This window comes from Cheilinus undulatus, linkage group 23 (genome assembly GCF_018320785.1).
Source record: "Cheilinus undulatus linkage group 23, ASM1832078v1, whole genome shotgun sequence".
Taxonomy (NCBI): domain Eukaryota; kingdom Metazoa; phylum Chordata; class Actinopteri; order Labriformes; family Labridae; genus Cheilinus; species Cheilinus undulatus.
Window position 1 is genome coordinate 24,892,851 of NC_054887.1, and position 23,789 is coordinate 24,916,639.

General features: G+C 40.2%; 1 protein-coding gene across 1 annotated transcript in view; it reads right to left on the reverse strand.

The window, feature by feature from the left end:
- Positions 1-136: 136 nt before the first annotated feature.
- sema3c (sema domain, immunoglobulin domain (Ig), short basic domain, secreted, (semaphorin) 3C) overlaps positions 137-23,789 on the reverse strand; it is a 79,568-nt gene continuing 55,915 nt past the window's right edge. Inside the window, exons 7-18 of the mRNA XM_041780819.1 lie at positions 23,273-23,392; positions 23,039-23,181; positions 22,851-22,965; positions 22,258-22,327; positions 18,794-18,938; positions 16,443-16,665; positions 13,490-13,578; positions 10,774-10,815; positions 10,371-10,528; positions 7,796-7,863; positions 4,132-4,262; positions 137-1,504 (exon numbers count right to left, since the gene is read on the reverse strand). Coding sequence (XP_041636753.1) covers positions 1,079-1,504; positions 4,132-4,262; positions 7,796-7,863; positions 10,371-10,528; positions 10,774-10,815; positions 13,490-13,578; positions 16,443-16,665; positions 18,794-18,938; positions 22,258-22,327; positions 22,851-22,965; positions 23,039-23,181; positions 23,273-23,392 — 1,730 coding nt within the window. The 3' untranslated portion in view covers positions 137-1,078. The remainder of the gene's footprint in view (positions 1,505-4,131; positions 4,263-7,795; positions 7,864-10,370; positions 10,529-10,773; positions 10,816-13,489; positions 13,579-16,442; positions 16,666-18,793; positions 18,939-22,257; positions 22,328-22,850; positions 22,966-23,038; positions 23,182-23,272; positions 23,393-23,789) is intronic.

Here is a 23,789-nt window from a genome sequence, read left to right on the forward strand (position 1 = left end):
TTTTTCCAGCAACAGTTGAGAGACTACTAGCACCAATTGGCTGGACCTCTGTTGAATAAGGTCAGTCACTTTAAATGGAGTGAATATTTTTATTTAATTGACATTACATCGTAGAAATCTGTTCTCACTTTGACATTTAAAAGGATTTTTTAAAATATTTTTTTGTAATTAAAAAAAAAAAAAAGCCAAATTATATTGACCATGCCTGATTTATAAAATCAATGAAAGGGTAGAAAATCCAAGGGGGTGAAAACTTCTTCTAGGCATTGTCCGTCTCAGGAGTGGGAATAAATATAGGAGAGCTCATTTAAAATGTCTGAACAGCTTGCATGGACTTTCATATTCTTCTAAAATGTTATTACTATTCCTGTTTGTTTAACATCAGCGCCTAATGTTAAGTTTGGCCTTTGCACTTGGACATTTTAACTTGTAATATCACACGTTTTTGTGGACTGCTTGCCATCTGTGCTCTCAATGAACAGTGGTATTGTAGGCAGTCGGCGCAGCTGTCAACCCGAGAAAGAAAAACTTTTCTTTCCCTCACAAATGGACTTCTTATGACCTTTTTTATTCCATTTCACTGAGCTGAGACAATGTTAGTTTAAGTTAATACAGATATGTGAGCAGAATCTAATAAGGTTTAATACTTTGAGAGGGCACTCACAGTGAAACATGCTTCTTTCTCCCTTTTGTTCCTTTTTATCTCCTCAAGAATGACTTCAAATTACATCCTCTTTTTGCAAAGAACAAATCCATCGTGCAATGACATCTTGCAGGTCAAATTTCTGGTTCTGAAAAAATCATTGACCATAGCAGCATCTCAAGGTGTATCAGAGACCACAGCTAATTATCTGGACTTATAATAGGAGCTTTGTTTTGTGGCTGCTACGGCTTAAGCTTGCCTGCGCATGTGTATTATTGTACGTCACAGCCATCTGGTCACAGTACCTCATGCAAGAAAAAAATACCCTAAATAATTCCCCCACCTCCTCATTTAACTGTACATCCACAGTGAAGTTCTGCAGTTTGAGATGAGAGTTGGAGAATGAGGTTAGGAAACAGCGCCTCAGTTTGTGTGTCACACCTCTGGGAGGTGATTACGACGGTTTCGGCTCTTCCTCCGGTCCAGCAGCGGCTTCAGTTTGGCCAGGTCTCCCCTGAGAGGTCCAGGCGGCGGAGGCGGCTGCTGCAGCTGCCTCTGCTGCAGCTTCTGGAGCTCCTTCCTCTCTTTGCAGTACTGTTGCACAGCCATGCTCTCGGCCGGACTGAAGGCTGCCAAAAGGGCTTTCGGGTGCAGCGAGCTGGCCCAGGCCCACGGCGACTGCTGTTTGTCCGTCAGCACGCTCACCATGGCCTCGCTCAGCACTCGCAGGCGGATTTTGGCGACGGTGCGTTTGAAGCTGTTCTCCGTGGTCAGGCAGTAGTAGAGGCCCTGGTCGGACAGCTGGACGGAGCGGATGAGGAGGCCGTGCTCAGTGGAGAGGACGCGGTCACCCAGCTTCACCTGTGGTTGGAAAAGACTGAATCAAAACTCTATCCACATGGTTTTAGCAGGTAACTGGAAGAGGTATTCATCTATCTCTACAATTAAACAGGTGACAAGGAAAACAAGAGTGTTCCTCTGCAATCATCATTAAACTGGCAAATCACTCTGTTATCACAAGACTACACAAACTAGCAACTGATCCAATCATTCTTCGTTAAAAGTTAAAAAAAGTCATTAAAAATAAAACGAAAAACGTCAATTTGTCAAAAATGTATATTACAATACTCTCTTCAACCAGCAGAGGAGGCTGTCTGCCCTTGGCTTGCCATGTTCAAGGTCAGTGACTGTAGCAGCATTGAAATACACATGTATGCAACCTTGGCTGTTTCTGGTTACACCAGCAATGCAGTTAGATGGCCGCCATCTTGCAGAGGGGTGGCCATAGCCTATAGTCAATGACTGCTGGGGCACTGATCCATGATTAACATGATTGTTGAACTGCTTTGCTTTGTCTTTAACAGCCAAAAAATATTGTCTCTGTAAATCTTAAAAAATTAGATTAAAAAAATTACAAAAAAAAAAAAAAAAAACCCCACAATGGAAAATGCAAATCAATTTGTCAAAAATGTAAGTTGTAATACTGTTCTTCACCAGCAGGGGGTGCTACCTGCTCCTGACATGTCATGCTCAAAGCCGGTGACTAAGGCAGCATGGGTTAAACAAGCAAACATTTAGGTGGGAGCCAACTTGGAGAGGGGCATCGATTTCTTTGAAAACTCAGGAACATTTCAGAGAATATTTCTGCACAAATTTTCCAATCAAGTTGCCCAAAATTTACAAATACATTACCCTAAAACTCCATGGAAAACTATGGAAAATTTCCAAAGAAATTCCCACAAACAGTCAAACATATGCCCTAACTATATATGAATATTCAAGAAAATCCAAAGAACATTTCAGCAAAAACTTCCAGTAAAGTTACCAAGAGTGCTCCAATAAATTGCCCCCGAATTCCATATAAAATTATGGAAATTTTCCAAAGAAATTAACACAAACAGTCCAACAACTACCCCTGACATTTTCATTAATATTCAAGAATATTCAGGCTTAAAGGACATTTTAGAAAATAAAAAAATAAAAAAATAATAATTCCAATGAAGTTACCCACAATGTACAATTAAATTGCCAAAAAGAAAAAAAAAAAAGAATAGAAAATTTTAAAGAAATTCCCAGAAACAGCCAAACAATTTACCCTTACATTGCCTTAAATACTAAAGAATTTTTAAAGGACATGTCAGCAAAAAATTCCAATCAAGTTACCCATAAATTTCAAATAAATTGCCCCAGATTCAGGATAATTCCAAAGAAATTCCCACAATCATTCAAAGAACATTTCAGCAAAAAAAAGAAAAAAAAAAAAAAAAAAAAGAAAAAAAAAACATCCAATCAAGTTACCGGGAATGCTCCAATAAATTGCCCCTGAATTCCATAGAAAATTACGAAAATTCCCACAAACAGCCAGTCAAATACCTCGACATATTACTGAATAAAATACAAAATCCCCAAAATCTACACCTATATTCTGCCCAAATTCCATTGAAAGTTGTTTAAATTTTCAAAAGGAATTCCCCCAACCAGCCAAATAAATGCCCTCACATTTCCATGAATATTCAAGAAAATCTCAAGGGATTTTTCATCAAAATTTTCCAACTAAATTATTCAAATTATACATAAATCCCCCCCAAATTTCATGGATTTTTTTTACATCTATATATATATATAACAATTTTAAAGAAAATTCTCTTTCATTTCAACATTTCAAGGAAATTACTTTATCATCTTCAGAAATTCTGGACAGTTTTCTCAAATATTCTTTAGGAACTTTGCAAGCATGAATGACATTTTCAGATATTTTTATAGTGTCTTTGTATCCTATATCAGTGTTTTGGATAAATTTATGTAGACTCTACATCTCTGTGATGGCTCATATTCATAATTACTCCTGAATAATGTTTTGGTTTCATTTCCATTTAGACTAAAGTGATGTTTACATTCTTAAGCGAGTGCAAAACTTTTTATATCTATCCACTTACTACCTTAAATTCAGCCAGGCTTAAGTTACGAAACACTCCATAAAACTTAAGTGATTTATTTTAAGGCCAACTTCTATTCTCGTGGGGGAATGGCTATAAAAAGGCCATTACTCTGAGTCTACTCCACAGAGGTGAGAGCTAAATCAATAAAAGATGTGTCTTTATCAAGCAGGCGTACTTTTGCCCATCTTTTTTTAGTTTGTCTCAGTTTTGAGAGGTTAAGGGGGTGTCAAATATTTGCAAAGTGCTTCCCCGCTGAGAAGCCAATCATTAGTCGAGGTCCACGTCATGTTTAATATGTATCACTGCTCATTATGACACTCTTCTGGCTGTTAAGTGTTCACTGTGTCATTCCTCAGGCAGCAGAAGTCTTTATCAAGCATGTGAGCTCATTTGATTGTTAAGACACCTCAAATGTCTGATTTATTATTCAACTATGTAATCCAAACAACACAGCGGCCTCCTGGGGATAAGAAAAAGGATGTTTAATCAGTTCTATCTGTTTAATTGCATCAAAGTTTGACCGTTGACCTCATCAAATGTCAGACTGACCTCCTTCCTCCTGTCGTTGTCCCGCTGAATCAGCCAGCGAATGGAGGCCTGAGGTGACTTGGGAATACACTCCAGGAAAGTGGTGTTGTTTTTCACTCCGTACTGTGTCATTTCCACAGCGTTTCTGTAGGCTAGAAACACACAAAACACAAGAGTCACAACAGACGTCACATCACACGTCACTCGCTGACAGACACGAACCCCGCAGATGGACTCGAATCTGTCTGAAGTCCCTACAGTGAGAGTGAAATGTTGACACAAAGCTCAGCCTGACGCTGGCAGCTAAACCAAACCCCACCCACACTTCTTCCGCTTCTAAAGACCCACAGAACAAAGCATGGCTGCATCAGAGCAGTTTAGTGTCGTCTCATTGACTGTGTCGTTCTTGGTGCAACTAAACGGCTCATTACACAGCTGGATCTATGACAGGGCTGTGACTAATTATCAGTAATGGCCATATGGTTTGTTCCCCAAACTCGTGTTAATTTAGGGATATAAACTCTTCACGGAAATGGAACACTCTGGGGAGCAAATCCTCTCCTCTCATTACAGAGCACCCTGCCAGTCGACTGTGTGATTTTCGAGGAATGTTGTGTGGTACCTGGACTCACAAACAAGCACAGAAGCACAGAAGCCCCCTGTATCTGCAGCTTAAAAATACACCAACAGAGTTACAGCTTCAGCTTTGGCGTAAACAACTACATTCAAGTCAGAAGTCACTGTACAAAGACATTCGCACTGGATTAGGATTACCTAGGGACCTCTGGTCATTTGTAATAATGGTGCAGGATGTCTGTGGTTTTAATCTTGTCCGAAATGATCAAGTAAATTGATGCCATGATGCTACAGTTGTTTACATTAATTTTTTCTCATTAATCTACACCAAGTACCCCATCAACACCATCTCCAATCAAAAGAAAACCACTCCCACAGATACGGATTCAAAGAGGAGAGAAATTTCATCGCAGACTGGTTAGCAGGAGAGTTCCTGAGTCACCTGGTTTAGGTGTGCAAACTGTGAGCCCACAGACACTGAGATACTGTTGTCACTAGTGGGACTTCACAACCCTTCTCCAGGAAAGCGGCCTGCATCACTCCCCATCCAGAGTTCCCTGCCTTACTGAATGTACCGACTTTCTTTAACTTTCTGAAGTTAAATCTGAGAAACCAACCCCATCCAGATAACTTGAATGGAAATTTGTCATCTGAGTAGGGATGGGAATCAAGAACCGGTTCCAGTTGGTTCAATCCATCAACATCATTGACATTAAATCTTGACGACTATCTTATGCATGCCTTGAAAAACACAGTCTTACATGGGGGCAGTCTGCTTGAACAAAAACAGGGAAGTTGAGCAAGTAAACAGGATAGACTGTTTAAAACAAACAAACAAAAAAAAAAAAAACAAAAAAAAAAGGCTAAAGCGGTAGGAAATGTGGTTTCATTTTGAAAAAAAAAAAAAAGATGCAAAAATAGGGACTTGCAACATCTTTCAGTCATATCATGCAAGGCATGCATCTTTTTGCACAAGAACTGTTAATTTTGTCCACAGAGCTTGCATCCAGGGACTCGTTTTCTATTTATTTTAAGGTTTTATCTTTTAAAGAAAATAAGCAGGAGTATTTGTTTTCTAATTCAAGTTCAGAGATTGAAGGTCCAGAGAGCAGTTTGTTTTAACTGAGACATTCCCATAAAAAAAGCTAATTTTTTATATGTAAGCTAACCTTGCAAAGCAGATGGATACGCCTGTTTCCTTATTTTTCACTGGCGAATCCATCTTGCAAAGCTCCCGTCTGAACTGTTTAGGCCCGGTTAGAAAGTGACAGGACCAATCAGTGATGAGGGGCGGTACACTCAGGCACGGCGGAGTCGTGACGTAAACAAGCAGCAACAAGAGGCCGGTGCAATCATGGCAGAAGAGGTTAGTGTGGATGCTACTAAAGCGCCAATTTTATCCGAACTTGACGAAATTTCTTCGTTAAAAGAAGAACAAAGAACAGCAGTGAGTTGTTTTCTTTTCAAAAATGACAAAAGTCATGTACTGACATGTCTATAGTCGCCATGGTTCGCGTTATTCCTCGGAAACTGCGCAAGCGCACCTTGATAGCGGCTACATCACATGTTTTGTTGCTCTGATTGGCCTGTAAAAATGTGACAGACAGAACGTTCATCCAATCACACTCCGATTTTCTTTCAAATCCTCTGCCTTTTCCCAAACACTTAGTATTAAAGGTTTTCCATCTGGCATGTCAGGTTATATGTTAGTATTCACCTCCAAAACACATGATTAAGTAATCAAAACTGTTTTTTATAGCCAGTTACTGAAATGTGCATGTCATTGACTTTCACTAAAGGTGGCATACATCTTGTTGAAAGTTCAGAGAGAAAGAGACTCAATAAAATTTTAGTTGTTAACATGAAATCCGATATAGTCTACCTTTCTTTTTTTTTTTTTTTTTTTAACTTTTCAGGGCTGATAACTAGACAAGCTAAAGACAGTGCTATATCTAAACTCTATGAAAACATTATGTTGCTGCTAAAGTGGAAAACTGGGCTGAAATAATCACTCTTAGATCAGTTTGTTGTTGTTTCTTCTTTCTAAGCTCGCAAACCCAAACAGCTGAACAGATATGCGGAAGGATACAAATCCAGTAGCTGAAGCTTGCATTGCAAATCAGTGCCAAACACAGAGGCTCTCTGGGTGAACAATTAAGCGCTTCAATTTTTTTGAGGTATACAATAAAGCCCACATTATTTTTTTGGCCCATTTTCCCCTTGAACTCACAAAATTACACAGAGAAATTACACCCATCTTTAGTGCTGTATAGCCTAGCTTCCCCAAGAGCTTCACTCTTAAAGGGGCCGCACTCACTGAATCTCTGGAGGTTAATGCCACTATTATTGCCAAGTACCTTATCAGACAACCATGTGTCATACAGTTTGAGTACTTTTGTCTGACATAACTAGATTTTAATGAGATTGATGCTGTGACACATGGCGATGCAATGTAGGATTACAGCAACTTTTTTTCTTTAACTGTACTCTTGATTTTAGCAAATAAAGGAGTAAGGACAAAACATGGAGAGCTGCTGTCATGCTTGGATCCCTTCAAGTTTGGGCAGCTTAATTTTGATTAGAAATTCATTGTGACAGCAGCAGGCAAAAATCACACTTTTCCCTCTTTGTTTAGCTGCGGAGCCTGAATCAGACACCACTCACACTACTGTAGCCATGAAGTAGTGAGGGGAGATCTGTTTCTACCCATAAGCAATAGTTGGCAATAATATACAATTTTTAAAAGAAATGCAAGTGCAGTCGGCAAAATTGGTAGAGGACTGCTCTGGTGTTGTCAATGTCTGAAAAATGAACAAACAGCCAGGTGAGGAGAGGATATCCTCTTTGTAAACTGCCCATCTACTGGGCAGAAACTATTGACGGACATGTGGGAGTTATTTCAAAATAAAATCGTAGCTTAAATGTGACTGTGTAGATCGTCATTTTGACTTTCTTTTGATCTGACTGGATAATTGATCAACCAATTGATGTACCGCTCCACTTCGGATGAGCTGTAAAATCTATACCAGGTAAGATTATTTGTGACTATGTCCCTTTGACACTAAAGAATAATTCTGTCAAACGACTATGACGACTGCTGCTTAAATACCTTTAAGATTGAATCCTCTGCATTGAGTGAGTGGATTTCCATGCATAATGTCCTGCCGCCTGCTTCTCCTGCAAAAAAAAGGAAAGACAATCAATGAGTATAAATAAACTGTTTCTAAATACAGAGAAACAAACAATTATAGCCACGTTTCTCTTCACATCTTCATCTAACATTAGAACTGTGGAAAGAGCCAAAACAACATGAGGAAATTCAGACTGTTTTTCCACTCAGCTGTGCACACTCATATTTAACAGTTTGAGGAAAAGCAAATGTAAACAGATGACACATTTCAAACACATTTTCCACAGGAAAAGTTGAGCTGAGCTTTTGTTGGGCAACCAAACTAAACTTGACCTGTGTTTGACTGGAATGTCAAGAGACAGACAGCCGGCCCTTAAAAGAGACCAGAGAGGGTTGGGTTTTAGAGGTGAGGTGTAGCTCATACCTCCTTGTCTGTGTTATGTCTAGACAGAGGAAGGAAACAACAAAGTGGAATTAGGGACATGGCTTACGTTGAAGTGTCTACTGAGGGATTCCATTCATGGGATCTTTTTGCCCTCACAAGTTATGGGAGTCTATTTTATATTCTTAAACCATACTGTTTTACATTTCTACATTCAGCATGACCATGGTACTTGATTTCATATTTCTTATTAGCATGTAAAAGGGCAGCTGTTGGCAAAAACCCCTGTAATCTATAGCAAATTGCATAAATTAAAGGCAGTGAGCAGGAAAAATGTACAGTACTGTGACAAAGAATTTGACCCCACCCTGTTTTTTTTTAATTTGTTGCATATTTTTCACACTTAAGTGTTTCAGATCATCAAACAAATTTTAATATAAGCTAGTGAAAACCTGAGTTAATACAACATGCCATTTGTAAATGAGGATTTCAATTTATCAAGGTCAAAAAGCCATCCAAACCTACCTGGCCTGTGAAACTTTTCTCCGTTTGTGTATAATGGCTCTCAACATGGTTTTCTAGAGTTCCAAAGCCTTTGAAATGGCTTTGTACCCCTTTCCAGACTGATGTTTTAACAACTGGTTGCGTAACAATGGGTGGAGATTAACAACAGTTCCAAGTTTTCCCCATTTGTGGATTATGGCTCTCACAGTGGCTCGCTGGAGTTCCAAAGCCTTAGAAATGGCTTTGTAACCATTTCCAGATTGATAGATGTCATTGAATTTGTCTCAACAACTGACTGCACCACATTTGGTGGAAGTTCACAACTGTTATATGTTTTCCATTTGTGGATAATGGCTCTCACTGTGATTTGCTGAAGTCCCAATGCCTTAGAACTGGCTTTGTACCCCTTTCCAGACTTATAGATGTCAATGACTTTGTTTCAAGAACTGGTTGTGCCAAACTTGGCAGCAACAACTGCAAGCAAACTTTTGAAATAGCTTGTAATTAGTCTTTTTACATCAATATGGAGGAATTCTGGCCCACTCTTCTTTGTTTTAATCCAGCCACATGGGAGGGTGGTCAAGCATGAATGGTGTGTTTGAGGTCACGCAAAAGCATCTCAAACAGATTTAAGTCCGAACCTTGACTTGACCACTCCAAAACCTTTACTTTGTGTTTTTAAACCCCATGAAACTCTCCCATGGATGCCATTTTCCCAGTCTCATTTTCATTGTTGTATAATACACACTGACCTGTAAAGCCTACTGGGCTTTAGATGATATTCTGGGTTCTTTTGTGACCTCCTGGATGAGTCGTCGATGTGCTTTTGGAGTAATTTTGGTAGGTTGGCCACTCCTAGGAAGGTTCACTGCTGTTCCAAGTTTTCTCCATTTGTGGATAATTGCTCTTGTAGTTGTTTGCTAGTGTCCCAAAGTCTTAGAAATGGTTCCGTAAACCTTTTCAGAGTGATAAATGTAGATTACTCTGTCTCCCATTTGTGATTGAAATTCTTTAGATGGCAGCATGATGTGTTGCTGTTCCAAGTTTTCCCCATTTGTGGATAATGGTTCTTAATGTGGTTTGCTGGAGTCCCAAAGTCTAAGATATGGTTGTCTTTGTCAGACAGGTTCTATTTAAGTAATTTCTTCATTCAACAGGTCTAGCAGTAATCAGGCCTGGTTGTGGCTAGCAGAACGGAACTCATTTTTTACTTTTTTTATTTTTAATGTAGTTAAAGTTAACTCATGATTTAACAAGGGAGGCATGGATGGCTTTTTTCCTTTTATAATAAAATCTCGTTTAGAAATGTCATTTTTTATTTACTCAGGTTATGTTTGGCTTGTAGTAAAATTTGTTTGATGATCTGAAACACTGACGTGTGACAAACATGCAAGAAAGCAAAACAAAAAAAGAAATCAGGACTGGGGCAAATACTTTCTCATAGCACTGTACACTGTGTCAAATTAACACTGATTGAAAAGCACAAAACAGCTACCTGCATGAATGGTTTCTATAATCAGCACCTTTCAGGCCTAATTAACACTGAAGAATTCGTTTTTTGACCTCAAAGCTGTTTCATATTTTTTTCATTGCCTAGGGGAAATTTCCTGTTGGACACCTCTCTCCATTCATTTTTTATAGCCTCTTACACTGTAAACGTTTGTTTACCTTTTGCCGGTGGGATAGAAGCGAGAGCAGCTGAGCCCATCCCAGGCACAGTAGGGGTCTCGGGCGAGGCAGCAGTCAGCGCAAGCCGATCCGTAAGCGTGACACCGGTGCAGGGAGACCTGAGAGACCCCGAACTCGGAGCTGACGTACAGCTGTTGCTGCAAAGCAAACAGTTCAAATGTCAGCCGCCCTGTTTGTCTTAATAAGTGGCCGGCTGACAGGAAAATGAGGCAGAGCGCCGAAACAATTATGGCTTATTATTTCCTTGCCTCTGGGAGGCTTATTATGCACAGGAGAGCTCTGTTTCGTGCATTACATAGTAGCCACAGAAGATGAATAACATATTACGACAATAAAACAGCACTTAATGTGTGAGGAAAAGGAAAGTTGGAGGAACACTTACCTTTTTTGAGGAAATTCTCAGGTTTGTAACAGGAGCTTGGTTCTACAGAAAAAGCACAAAGAAATTCCCAGGTCAGACCTTTAGTGAGAAAGTTTAAGGCAATAGGAGGAGACATTTTATGGAAAAATACTCAGAGCCTTACTGAAGTGAGTGATGATTAGACAGATAACACCCTTATGTCTGCTTGGTAAATTTATGGCTTATGCTAGCAGCAACTAGCAAGGTAGCGCCAAGACTCACTGGACAAAAGACTGTTTTTTATGAATCAAGCAAAAATCATGAACCAACACCCAGCTAACTTGTAAAATGATTTTTTTTTCATATTTATTTGACAAATTTAAAGTTGCCATGTTGTTATTGAAGCTAATGTAACCAGCAGTAGCAGCAGTAAGCTAGCAGTAGCTTCACGTTGGCCGTTCAATATTATGAACACTGATTTAAGTTACAATTTCAAACAAACAGGACTTATTGATGAAATATTTTTTTGCATATGTTGCCAAAATCTAAATCTTATAATTAGAATTTTACAAATACTTTCATAAGTACAAGAAAGTATGAAGCTAGCAAATAGTTAGCATAGGTCAAATGACTCCAGCCAACAAAATACAATGCTTAGCTAAGTTTGAACACTGAAAATTCCTTTTCTTGCTCAGAGAATATAATGTTGTGTTGTTTTTTTCCCCAAATAAAAAGGGCAAAGCTAATGTTATTGGGAGTCAATGTAGGCTAGGCTAATCAACCGCTAAGGTTAGCTTAGCTAGCTTGAACATGAGCTGATTTCAACTTTCACAACAGCAGCAAGTATCGGCAATAAAATCAGCTATATCCAATCATGGGAGGTCTATAAGGCTTCGTGAGTGTCTGATAGTAAAACCCTGTTCCATAAAAGTTGGGACGGTGTGTAAAATGTAAATAGAAACAGAATGTATTGACGCGCAAAATCTCATTAACCGAACTGTATTCATAATAGCACATACATTTTACTATTTCCTGAAGCTCATTTTGAATTTGATGGCAGCAGCATATCTCAAAAAAGTAAGGGCAGGGCCATGTCTATCATTGTGTAGCATCCCCTCTTCTTTTAATAACAGTCTGTAAATATGTGGGAAGCAAGAAAATCAGTACATGGAGTTTTGGGAATGGAATGTTATCCCATTCTTATCTTATATAGGATTCTAGTTGCTCAACAGTCCTGGGTTTTCTCTGCCCGATTTTTCTTTTTGAAAATTGAAAAATGTTTCTATTCCTGAAAGGTCTGAACTGCAGGTAGGCCAATTTAGCATTGAGAAGTCATGCTGTTGTTGCCATGGATGTGGTACATGGTTTAGCATTGTCTTCCTGAATTATGGAAGGCCTTCTCTAGATGTGCAAGCTGCCCATGCCATAGGCCGTAATCTGGACATTGCATCCCTGGTTTAAAGAGAATTTCAAATTTTGATTAATGCGACCACAGAACAGTTTTCCATTTTGGCTCAGTTCATTTTAAATGAGCTTTGGCGCAGAAGAGGTGGCTGTTTCTGTATTGTGTTCATATAGGATTTCTTCTTTGTATGATGCAGCTTTAACGCATTTGTGGATGGCATGGCATCCAACATTGACCTTTGGCCTTGTCTCTTGCACACAAAGATTTCTCCAGATTCTCTGAATCTTTTGATGATATTCTGTACGGTAGATGGCGGGATATTAAAAGTGTCCAATCTGACATTGAGGAACATTTTTCTGAAACTGTTCCACAATTTTAAGACAGGGTTTTTCACTGAGTGGAGAACCTCTGCCTGTCTTTACTTGTGATAGACTTTGCCTCTCTAAAATCCTTCTCTTTTACCAAGTCATGTTACTGACCTGTTGCTAGTAAGTTGCAAAAAGCTCTCCAAATTCTCCCAGCCTTTTGTTGCCCTGTCCTGACTTTTTTGAGATGTATTGCTGCCATCAAATTAAAGAGGAGCTGACAGGTTGTTTATGTTCTGTAGTGAGTGCAATACAGGTTTATGGGATTTGCAAATCATGGCATTCTAAATGTACTTACATCTTACACAGCGCCCCAACTTTTTTGGAACTGGGGTTGCTTCCAGCTTTCTAAACGAGCTATTTGTGAGATGACAAACTGAATTGAAGGCATCCCCATCAGCTTTCCTGACAGCTGCACCTGTCCTCTGTGATGTTCTAAAACAGTGCTGTTGCCGGGCAGTTTTTCTTTCTGAACTGAGCTTTAGATTTTGAGATTTCTTCCTTTAAATGACTTTCTTCCATGGAGACAGCCTTGCGGGGATTCTTTTAAAGCAAAATAATTATAGGAGAATAGGCTCTCAACAGGATAAGCTCCTTGCAAATGTTTGGCTTTCTTTCCAGGAGAAAATTGTTGTGCCTTTGGGGAGTAAATCTCCTCTTACTGAGCTGTACTCTGGGTACAGCTGCGGATCAAAGGAGCCATAACCTTGACGTCTGATCACAGGTTGATCACACTTGTAGGGATTTGAGCTAAGATAAAACAGACGAGTTCTCTTGGGGCAACAACCAGACCCTTGCAGCATGTTTCCCATCACTCCATTGCTGAACATCCATCTCCTGAATGCCACCCTGCCTTTGTCTGTCTGCCTGCCCCTGGCCTTTGTGTTGTGTCCAAGCTCGCTCTCCTTCTCCACCTCCACTGCCTTTGATTTTGCCGGAAACATGAGATGAATGAAAGACGGATGGGGGGGAAAAACAGACGGCTGACCTTAAACACTTCCAGCTCCTCCAGGATCAGATCTTCATGCAGGGATTGATTGCTGGGCAGCACGATCACCTTCTGTACCGTACCTTTGTCTGTTGGGGTCAGAAAGCACAACGCTGTTATCACACGCGGCCACTTAACAACTGTGTGAAACAGATACAGCTAGAATACAGAAAATTAGAAAAAAATAAACCCAAAGTGTTTTTTTAAGCCTGTGTTTGCTTTTGCACAAGGCATGATAGCTGAAAGCAGAACAAAATCAACTGGGTCAGGAGTGGGAATGGAAGCTCTTAAGCCTGTGAAAGGGAGGACAAGGGCCACAGAAAGGGCAAAAATATAACACTCCCACCCTCAGTGCGGCTGTTTTGTCCTGGGAGTTTGAGCGACAGGGAAAGGCGAGGGAGTAACAGCGACGGGCTCCTGGAAATGTAAGATAAGAGCGTCTCCCTCATCCTTCAGACAAAAGCAGCATCTCTGGGCTGAGATATGGAAAGACAGACCTGGCTTTCCTTCAAGAATCCAGGCAGGAGAAACAGAATGGAGAGGCTGTCAGATAAACACGACCAGCTGTGAGTGAGAGTCCCAAAGCAGCTTGCTGAATACAAACATGTGCGCGAGTGGACACGACAGCATGCATAATTACACTCGTACGCACTGTTTTACCACCATTTTATAAGCACAGAAGCAGGGATTGTATTCTAAACAAACCTGCAGGTTCCCACACCTGATTTAATAAACTGCGGGGAAAAAAGGTCACAAGGAGGATCCGTCTTCCTGCCCTGTCTGTGACCTTCTTGTGGTATAATTTACACTGCATGCTGTGTCATGCCTCTTTGTTTTCGACGTGCAGCCACATCCACAGTGTACTATCCCCTCTGTTATCTGATAAGCAGCCGTGGCAAATCAGACTCCACTCAACAATCATTAACCTCTGAAACACCTTGCTAACAACTCTTATGACAGAGAGATATTGTTATTGCTATTTTGTGCCAGTTCCTTGTTTTTATTAGAGTGCTTCGACCCAAGACACTGCAGTGGTGAACACAGGGTATTATAGGAAAGATACTGACAAAAAAGGCGCCTGAGAGTTCAGAAAGTTGTCAAACATCTTTTGTGAAATATGTAGAAATTCTGGTTAAGATTTAACTTTTTTTATTGAGATTATACAGTTCCTATAGAAAGTATTCACCCTCTTTACTCTTTCATTGATTTTATAAATCAATCATGGTCAATATACTTGATTATTTTTGACAAAAATTACAAAAAAACTCAAGTCTAGCCACTAAATCTCTATTGGATTAGGGTCTGGGTTTTGTCTCAGCCACTCCAGAACATTCACCTTGTCTTTAAACCTTTTCTGTAAAGCTTTCGCTGCTACTGGTCATCTTCTTGCTGGAAAATTCAACTTCTCCCAAGCCGTAGTACTCTTGCAGAGTGAATAAAATTATCCTCAAGGATTTCTCTACCCCTCTACCTTTACAAGCCTTCCAGGGCCGGCTGCTGACAGGCATCCCCACAGCATGATGCTGCCACTACTGTCCTTCCCAGTAGGGATGCTGAGTTTGTGGTGTCTGCCGAACATAGCATCTTGTCTGATGGTCAAAAAAGCGGCATTTTGGTCTCATCCGACCAAAGAACTTTCTTCAACTTGACCATGGAGTCTCCTACATGACTTTTGGCGAACACTAGTCAAGAAATCCGAGTTCAATCCCCTGACTTTTACATGTCAATAACCCTTTGTCTGATTTGCTTGGAGTGTTCCTTTGTCTTCATGGTGTCATGGTAGCCAGGAATGCTGATTAACCAGTGAATGGACCTTCTAGACACAGGTGTCTTTATACCAAAATCACCTGAGAGACATTCAATGCACTCAGGTGATCCCAATTCCATTAATTGTGAGACTACTAGCACCAGTTGGTATTTTATATTTATGTCACTGATTTTATGTTTTTTTATTCATTTGACCTTTCTTTGTAGACATTTTTCTTCACTTTGACATTAACAATGTTTTTTGTACTTTTTGGGGGGCAAAAAAGTCAAATTAAATTGACCATGATTGATCTCTAAAATCAATAAAAGGGTAAGACATTAAAGGGGGTGAATACTTTTTATATGCACTGTCTCAAAGGATGTTTTTATTATTCTTAAGACCCCAACAATGAACTCTGATGGTTTTTAAGGGACAGCAGATGCTTCGAACCGCCTTTAAAACTCTACACTGGCCAGAAAGTCCCTTTTACATCTCCTAAGTCCACATGAATCCTGCCCAAGATCACCTCTCCAAGCAGACCTGGGCAGGATGCCTACCATACCAGACGTTTACCTTACGCTTGAGTTCACACTGATGAAATGAACCAAACTTTAGGGTCAAGTGTACTTTTATCCATGACCTGGGTCCCTTTTGTGAAGATACATGGTTGCTCAATAGACCCTGACTAATGAACTAGCTTAGCCAAAATAAGCTTGTAACAGATCCAACTGTGCTGGTACAGTTTGAGAACAGCGGAAGTAGGCCATTACAGAGGGTAAACTACAAATTAAGTGTTTGGAAGGCTATTATATCCCGCATAAATAAAGGCTGGCCATATAATGCAAATTTCCATAATACCTGGATCCAGTATATACAGACAATGTTGAAAATGACCATAATCTGTCTCTGCGCCTTGTCCTCACTAACAGTGGGGTAATAGTTCACAGAGGTCATGGTTCAGTTCATACCTTTGGTTTGGGGTCATGGTTCATTATCCATTATTCAATATCCAGCTTAACAAATAGTCCTGGATGGATCATTCTAGTTTCTCTCTGTTAGTTTGAGTAGTGCAAGTTCAGTTCTCTTCATCTTGTGTCTTGTACAACTACCTGAGGGACATTTGGAACCCTTATATATGACAGGTTTATAAAACCTTGGCTGTTTGCTGGGTTTGCTAGGATCTGCTGAAACTTTCTACATTCATACCTGTTCCGAGGAAGAGCACTTGGTAGTTTCCATCAGCAGCCATGACCTGGTCCACCGCCACTGATGTGTATTTGTAGTCAGCATTGGTCCGAACCACCAGGGGCCTCCTCCCCACTGGGTAGATGGGGTTGAACATGACAGGATGGTTCCGTACAAAGGTCACCACGTCGTCTGGGAACTCCTTTGTTGTCTGGATATCGGGTGTGAAGGCTCCACCAGGACACTGGAGAAACAAAGAAGTAAAGAGGTTCTCTCTATTGAAAAATGACTGGTATAACATCAAGGATGTAGTTTGTATTATTCCTTATTTTCTTTTTTAAAAAAATATTCTTATTTTTGGGCATTAGTGTCTTTATTTGAGATAAAGGTCAGTGGATGGAATCAGAAACTAGGGAGATTTCAACCCAGGTCACTGTTTCAAGGAAAACAGTTTACATGGGGCAGGTAGACGTAACCATTAGGCTACCGGTGCCCCTTTAGGGTGAAAATGAAGATAAAATAAAATATTTATATTGATTTCAGCATGAGTTACAACCCACCATCCAAATGTTGGGTACTCAAAGTTAGAAAACAATGGGTAGAGTTTAAGAGTAATCCAATGTAATCTTTAAAAATTATAAATGGAGTTCCACAGGGCTCCATATTTGGGCCTTTCACTTTTATATTCATTTGTTTATATATGAAGATGTGATGAGATTTCAAAATTAATATCTTGACCGGAGTGGAAAGTACCTAACAACATTTACTCTGATAACTTTAAATGAGCAGCTTCTTGTGAACTTGCACTTTGTTGACTACATTTTGAAATCAGTAATTTTACTTTTAATCAAGTAAGTTTTATCCAGAGTAACTGTGATATTACTCGAATACAATTTACTTTTTTCCCCTCTGTTGACTACTTACTAGCACATAGGCAAGTAGTGATGCATGGTATTATTGGCATGATATCGCTATTGGCAGGTAATAGCTTAAAAAGTGAATAATCAGTATCGGCAAGTATGAACCTTTTTGCCTGCATTTACAAAAAATGCTTCGGCTTCAAACATCTGCCTATATCAGCTGTAAATATTGGCTGTACAAACAAATAAGTTTGGAATTTTAGGCTGGACAAACCTACCAGTACTTTTAATTTTACTTCAGTAGATTTTAACCAGAGTAACTGTATTTTTACTTGTATACAACAGTTGTTTACTTTTCCCACCTCTGGTCTTGACATTTTACAACTCTGTGAATTGGTCAGGTGGGCATAATCACTAGGCTACTAGTGCCAATGAATGAGTGAAAATTAAAATTAGACACTGTAACTGTATAAATGGGTATGAATTATAATTAAAACATGGTGGGTGCTAAAGATGTAGAAAACAATAAGGAGAGTTTTGCTGACAATCCTCTGTAATCTTTACAAATTGGAAATGGAGTTCCACAGGGCTCTGTATTAGGGCCTTTAACTTTTCTTTTATTAATTTGTTCATACATTACATTATGTAGTTTCAGAATATTTCAGTTTACTTAAAGATAAGGCAAAAACTCTTTCCTTCTTCCATCCTTATTGTCAGAACAGAATGGTAAATTACAGTGTCATCGGCATATTGGGTTTTTGCTAATGTTTTACTACCTGGAATTCAATAAAATTGTGTATTTTTATGTATGTATATGTTGTTATTTTATTTTTTCAAGAATTATTTTTGTTTTTTCAGCCTTTGTTGACAGAAATAGGACAGCTGATAGAGTCCAAAACTGGCGCTCAAGAGTGGGGAATGACATACAAGAAAGGAGAAACAGGCTTGGCTTGAACCCAGGCCGCCTGAATATATGGGGTTGGACCTAACTGTTAGGCTTTCTACACTCCTGAAGTAATTGTTTACCAAGAGTCTACATTGTGGAAAGACTACTTCCCACAATGTATGAGATTCTGGCCAAATCAAAAAACATATTCTAATGCTTCTCAAAATACCTAGCGTTCATTGAAGCTTCTGTACCAAGCAAAGAATTACTGGAAGATTTCCTGTAATTAAACATACCGCCTGATGACTTTCAGAGGTTTATATTTCAGTATGGTGAGACATCTGAATGAGGAATTTTTCGGGGGTATTACTTTGGGAACTGCTTCACGATGAAAGTACACGAGCTGTGCAGATGGTTTTTTTTTTTAACAAAGGTTGTTAAATCTTTGATGCCTTTTATTAATTTTTTAAGACAGGCGTATATTGTACAAGATCTTCCTCCTACTCCTTTTTTTCTGCCATGCCATGTGTAAGAGGAAATGTCAAGATAAATAATTTAGATGAAATTTTGTTTTGGTATCATTCTCTGAAACAACGAATGAATGAATGACCTAGAAATGAACTCACAGTTCCAGGCCTTGGATACGGGATGCGTCCCTGGAAAGCCACCCACTGAAAGTTGGGTCCCTCTCTGTGAGCGAAGGGCCCATTGAAGACGGTGAGGATGTCAGCCATGTTGTACACGCACACCGCCGAGCCTTTAAACACGGAGCTGAGGAAATGAGATGCATATTTCAACTGAAAGTCAACAGAGGCCCACCTAGATAAAATATTCTGCACTTGTTTTGCAAGATTTCTGTTTCTGAGGATGTGCGAGTCATGCAATCTGGGTGGAACTGTTGCCACTCTCCGGCGGGGACAGCTCACCTATTTTCCCGCATTGATCTGACGTGGTTGGCTCAGTTATTTAAAACCACGCTGCTTTACACATAAAAGCAGCTTTGTTGAAAGGGGAACAGAAGCCTCAGCGTTGAGATAGAAATAACACTGAGCTCAGGACCTTGAGGACCTCGCTGTTTGATTTGGCTGTGTTCTGTAAGCCGGGATACAACACTGCAGCCTCTTTAAGATCCTGAGGTAACAAGTGGATTGAGGCCCTACGGCAGTGTTGGCCTGGGTGTCCCAGATGAACTCAATTAAAGATCAGACTGCATGGATCGAGTTCCTTTTAAGCTCCTAATTTGCCGCTGAAACCTTCTGACTGCGACTCATAGATGAATGAAGACAGCTTAATCCAAGGTTGGAGCTTGACTTTCTGCGGAGGATTGGACTTTCTAAGAGTCCTGTACACACATTAAACAAGTTAAATGTGTTTGAACTGGACTCCCATCAAGCTCAAAAGAGGCTCTTCATTTGGCACCATTTTGGCCTCGATAAATTATCTAAATGTAATGACATTTTGTCCTGTGATTGACATGTGTGCTTGTATTTCACCGCAATTGTTAATCATGTTTATCCTAAACGTAAAATTCCCCATAGAATGCCTTTAACCATGATGTTTGGTATAAAACATTATTGTTGTTTCTCTCAGCAGGCTGTGGGTGGCTGAGTGGTGTGGAGTAAAGATCATTCCTTTATTCTGTTGTGTATTAAATAAAATAAAGGAGGGAAAACAGAAAACAGCTCTCAAACAGGAGCCATCATTCACATAAAAGAGCCGTCACATGGAGCCAGCTCATTCGGGACTAACGCATCACTAGTGCCTGTCAAAAGAAAAACAATGTATCTCCATATTTGGTTAGTCTGAAGCTCTGAAAACCCAGTGGATTGCACTGAATGTTTATTATAACAGTGTAAAAGGGATTTTGGACTTGTTGGCAGAGGTTGGCACAGTTAACATGAAAAATTAAACCTTGTAACTGTTTATTCATTAACAACACCATGAACTTTGATAGCAGCCGGTTCCCTTCCAACACAACAATAACATGAGTGGCTTTCCACATAAAAAAAAATCAGCTTTTTGCAATCTGCATATATTGGGTTTCTTCAGTTGGTTGTAATTTTGACTTAGAAGACTTCGAATTACATAAATAACAGTCTTTTTGTATACATATATAGATGTTACCACTGTCTGTTAAAACTGAAATATCACACTGACATAAGCATTCAGACCCTTTTTAACATTCAGCTGAAGAACGTTTGGCAGCAAAGAGAGCCTCCCGTCTTTTTGAATATGATGTAACAAACTTTGAACACCTGGATTGGGGAATTTCCTGCCAGTCTTCTTTGCAAACCCTCTCAAGCTCAGTCAGGTTGGATGGGGACTGTTAATGAAAAGCAATTTTCAGTCCTCAAGGATTCAAGTCAGGGTCCTGGCTCGGCCGCTCCAGGACATCCACAGAGCTGTCCCTGAGCCACTCCTGTGCTGTCTTGGCTGTGCGCTTAGGGTCATTGTCATGCTGGAAGGTGAACCGTTAGCCCAGTTCGAGGTCCTTAGCGCTTCAAATAGGTTTTCATTGAGGTCATCTCTTCACTTTGCTCTACTCAGTTCTCCCTCAACCCTGCTGTCTCCCAGTCCCTGCTTCTGAAAAGTACCCCACAGCATGATGCTGCCACCACTATGCTTCCCTGTTTGGATGATATGGGGCAGGCTGTGCCAGGGTTCCATTAATAGAACTGCGACCAGTTAGTCATGGCCTAAGAGTCTTTAAGGACCTTTTTTGCCAAATCCAAGCGGACTTTTATGTGTTTTACACTGAGGAGAGGATTTTGCGGGCGACTCTGCCATAAAGCCCAGACCGGTGGAAGGCTGCAGAGATGGTTGTCCTTCTGGGACTTTGTCCTGTCTCAAAACAGGATCGCTGGAACCAATCAGAGTGACCATCAAGTTCTTGGTCAGCTCTCATACTGATCTTCTCTTGGAAGAGTGCTGGTTGTGCTAAACTTCTTCCATTTGAGAATTATGGAGAAAACTGTGCTCTTGGGAGCCCGTAGCCTTCCCCAGGACTGTGCCTTACAACAATCTTGTCTCTGAGCTCTGGAGGAAGTTCCTCTGACCTCATGGCTTAGTTTTTTGCTCTGATATGCATCGTCAGCTGTGTGCACTTCTATTAAGAGGTGTGTGACTTTCAAAATCATGTCCAATCAATGGACTCCAATTAAGGTGTTGAAACGGCAATGATCAAGAGAAATGGGAGGAACCTGAGCTAAATTTCTAGTGTTGTTGCAAAGGGTCTGAACACTTATGTCAATATGAAATTTCATTTTTTTCATTCACAAATTGGCAAAAAAAGGAGAACTTCAATGAGAAAGAAATGACTTTAGACATTTGCAGCATCAGGCTGCAACATAACACTGAAAAAAGTGAAGGGGGTCTGAATAATTTCTGAATGTACCATACATGTAGCATTGATATAAAGACAAAAATGCCATTATAGCATCATACAACAGACCCTGTTGCTTCATCTACCACTTCCATGCTAATGCTGTATTTCTCTGCTTGAAGATTATCATATTTAAAACTGTTTTGATCCTCTCTCTCTGTGCCACAGGGGCTGATTTGATTTTGTTTTTTCATAGCTGACAAGAGCAAACTGCCACAACAACCCTTAATATGTTTTTAAAACCTATTTATCCATTTATTTCCATCAAATTTGGTCTCTAAGAATCAAAAGAGAGGTGAACGCCTTCCTTTTTCTTCAAACTGAGAAACACGGCTCACCTTTCTGAAAAATTCTATAATTGAATCCTCTCTGCACTCAAACTCCTGCTGTGTACTATTACCCCTGCTCTTGGAACTCATCCAGCAACTCATATCACATATCAATGCGAGCTATAAATAAATCCCTTGCACTTTGTCAGCAAAATAAAGCAGTGCTGCCTGCGATCACAGGGAACGAGGATCAAAACGAAGGCCTTGTAACGGATAGATCATCATCTCAAGGCGATGTTCAGCGACACGACTCATGACGTCTCTATGTAACAGGCCCTTTGACATGCACGTTCACCCCGCTAAGATCCAGTCAGTGATTAGCATAACCACTAAAACACTGCAGGAATGTTACAGTTGGCTTCGTCGCTGCTGGTCTTACCTTGTGGACGTGAAGACTCCGAACACCAACAGGCCCTTGGGCTGATCCATTTCCAGCAAAAACATACTTTCTGTGAGGGAAAACACACATATGCACACACAGACTAAAGTTAAATTCCTTAAGCAGATCTCCTGTATGCAAAATCATCCCATCCTGCAGGTGAGATTGCCAAAAAGTGATGAATGCATAAAGGAATAACCGCACATGTTGACAGACGGACCGCTCTAATAGACTTTGTGGGAAAGTAGATCTCAAAAGCAGCAAGCTGATGTAAGAAGTACCCTTATGCATTTACACAAGGTAACCAAAAGCAGCAAAATAGCTGTTATGGTGGATTGATAAAAGGCTAAAGGTCTAATCCAGACAAAACACGGGCACTTTCTTGGACTGTTTATGGAAAAAACAACCACTGGATACCTTGGAATAAAACCGGAGCGCTTTTGGGAATTAGCATGACCTCTGACTAGGCACACAGTTTGTTTTAAAGTGGTTTCATGGATTATAAAATTAAAGCACAGCATGGAAGCCACTCAACAAACTAAAGAAAACATAAAAACATTACAGAGGTTTTCCCGTTTCCTTGGTTTACTGACCCAGTTCGTCAAAGTGGGTTTCAGTGCCGTCCTCCTCCAGGACTGAACACACCATCCGCGCTTTTAGGAAGGTGGTCCACTTGTTCACGAGGCTGCGCTGCCCTCCAATGTCATTCTGTGGAGAAAAGCAGCAATTAGCAATGCAAAATCACCAAAAAATGTATTCATGTGAAGACAAAAGCACTCACCGGACACACTCTGGCTACCATGGTGTGGATATTTTTAGTGTTTCCGCTGTTATCTGTCAGCCTTTCACGGAAGAAGAAGTACAGTTTGGCGTCATTGGGGTCTGTGCCGTCTGGTATCAAGTGGGCATCGATGAAGATCGGCTCTGGATGACAAACATGAATATATGGAGGCTTTTTATAGACATAAATCAAAGAAAAATTGTCAAAAGCTTTTGAAATTGTTTGCACACTCACCACTGAGCCACTTGGAGTTGTGCTGGTCGGTCCGCACTGCATTCCTCTTCGTCAGACTCCTGAAGATTGCAGCATCTGTCCCCATGAAGTCAATGTACATGCCTGAAAACAGCTCCTGGTCTGGAGGAATGAAAACACATGCCAAATCAGCAATACGCACCTATATGAAAGTTTGTTTTTGCACTTATAGGTCTAAATTATTTTTGAAATGACTAGTCCTGTCATGGTTGACTTCCTCTGGTTTTTTATTTTGTGAATGGATTGTTTTTGAGTTGGAGAGGAAGCTTTGTATTTCTTCTCCCTCACTGTAGGCAACTTGGGGAGGGCAGGAGCACTGGGCAGTAATGGCTACAACTAATCTTTGTACAATCAAGATCTCCTCTTTACCACCTCAAGTTGAGTCTTTAGCTGTCAGAGTATTCCTTTCTATGGATTGTTTTCTGTGTTGGAGAGGAGGATCTGTGTTTCATCTCACACTGCAGGCTATTTGGGGAGGGCACGAGCACTGCCTATCAAA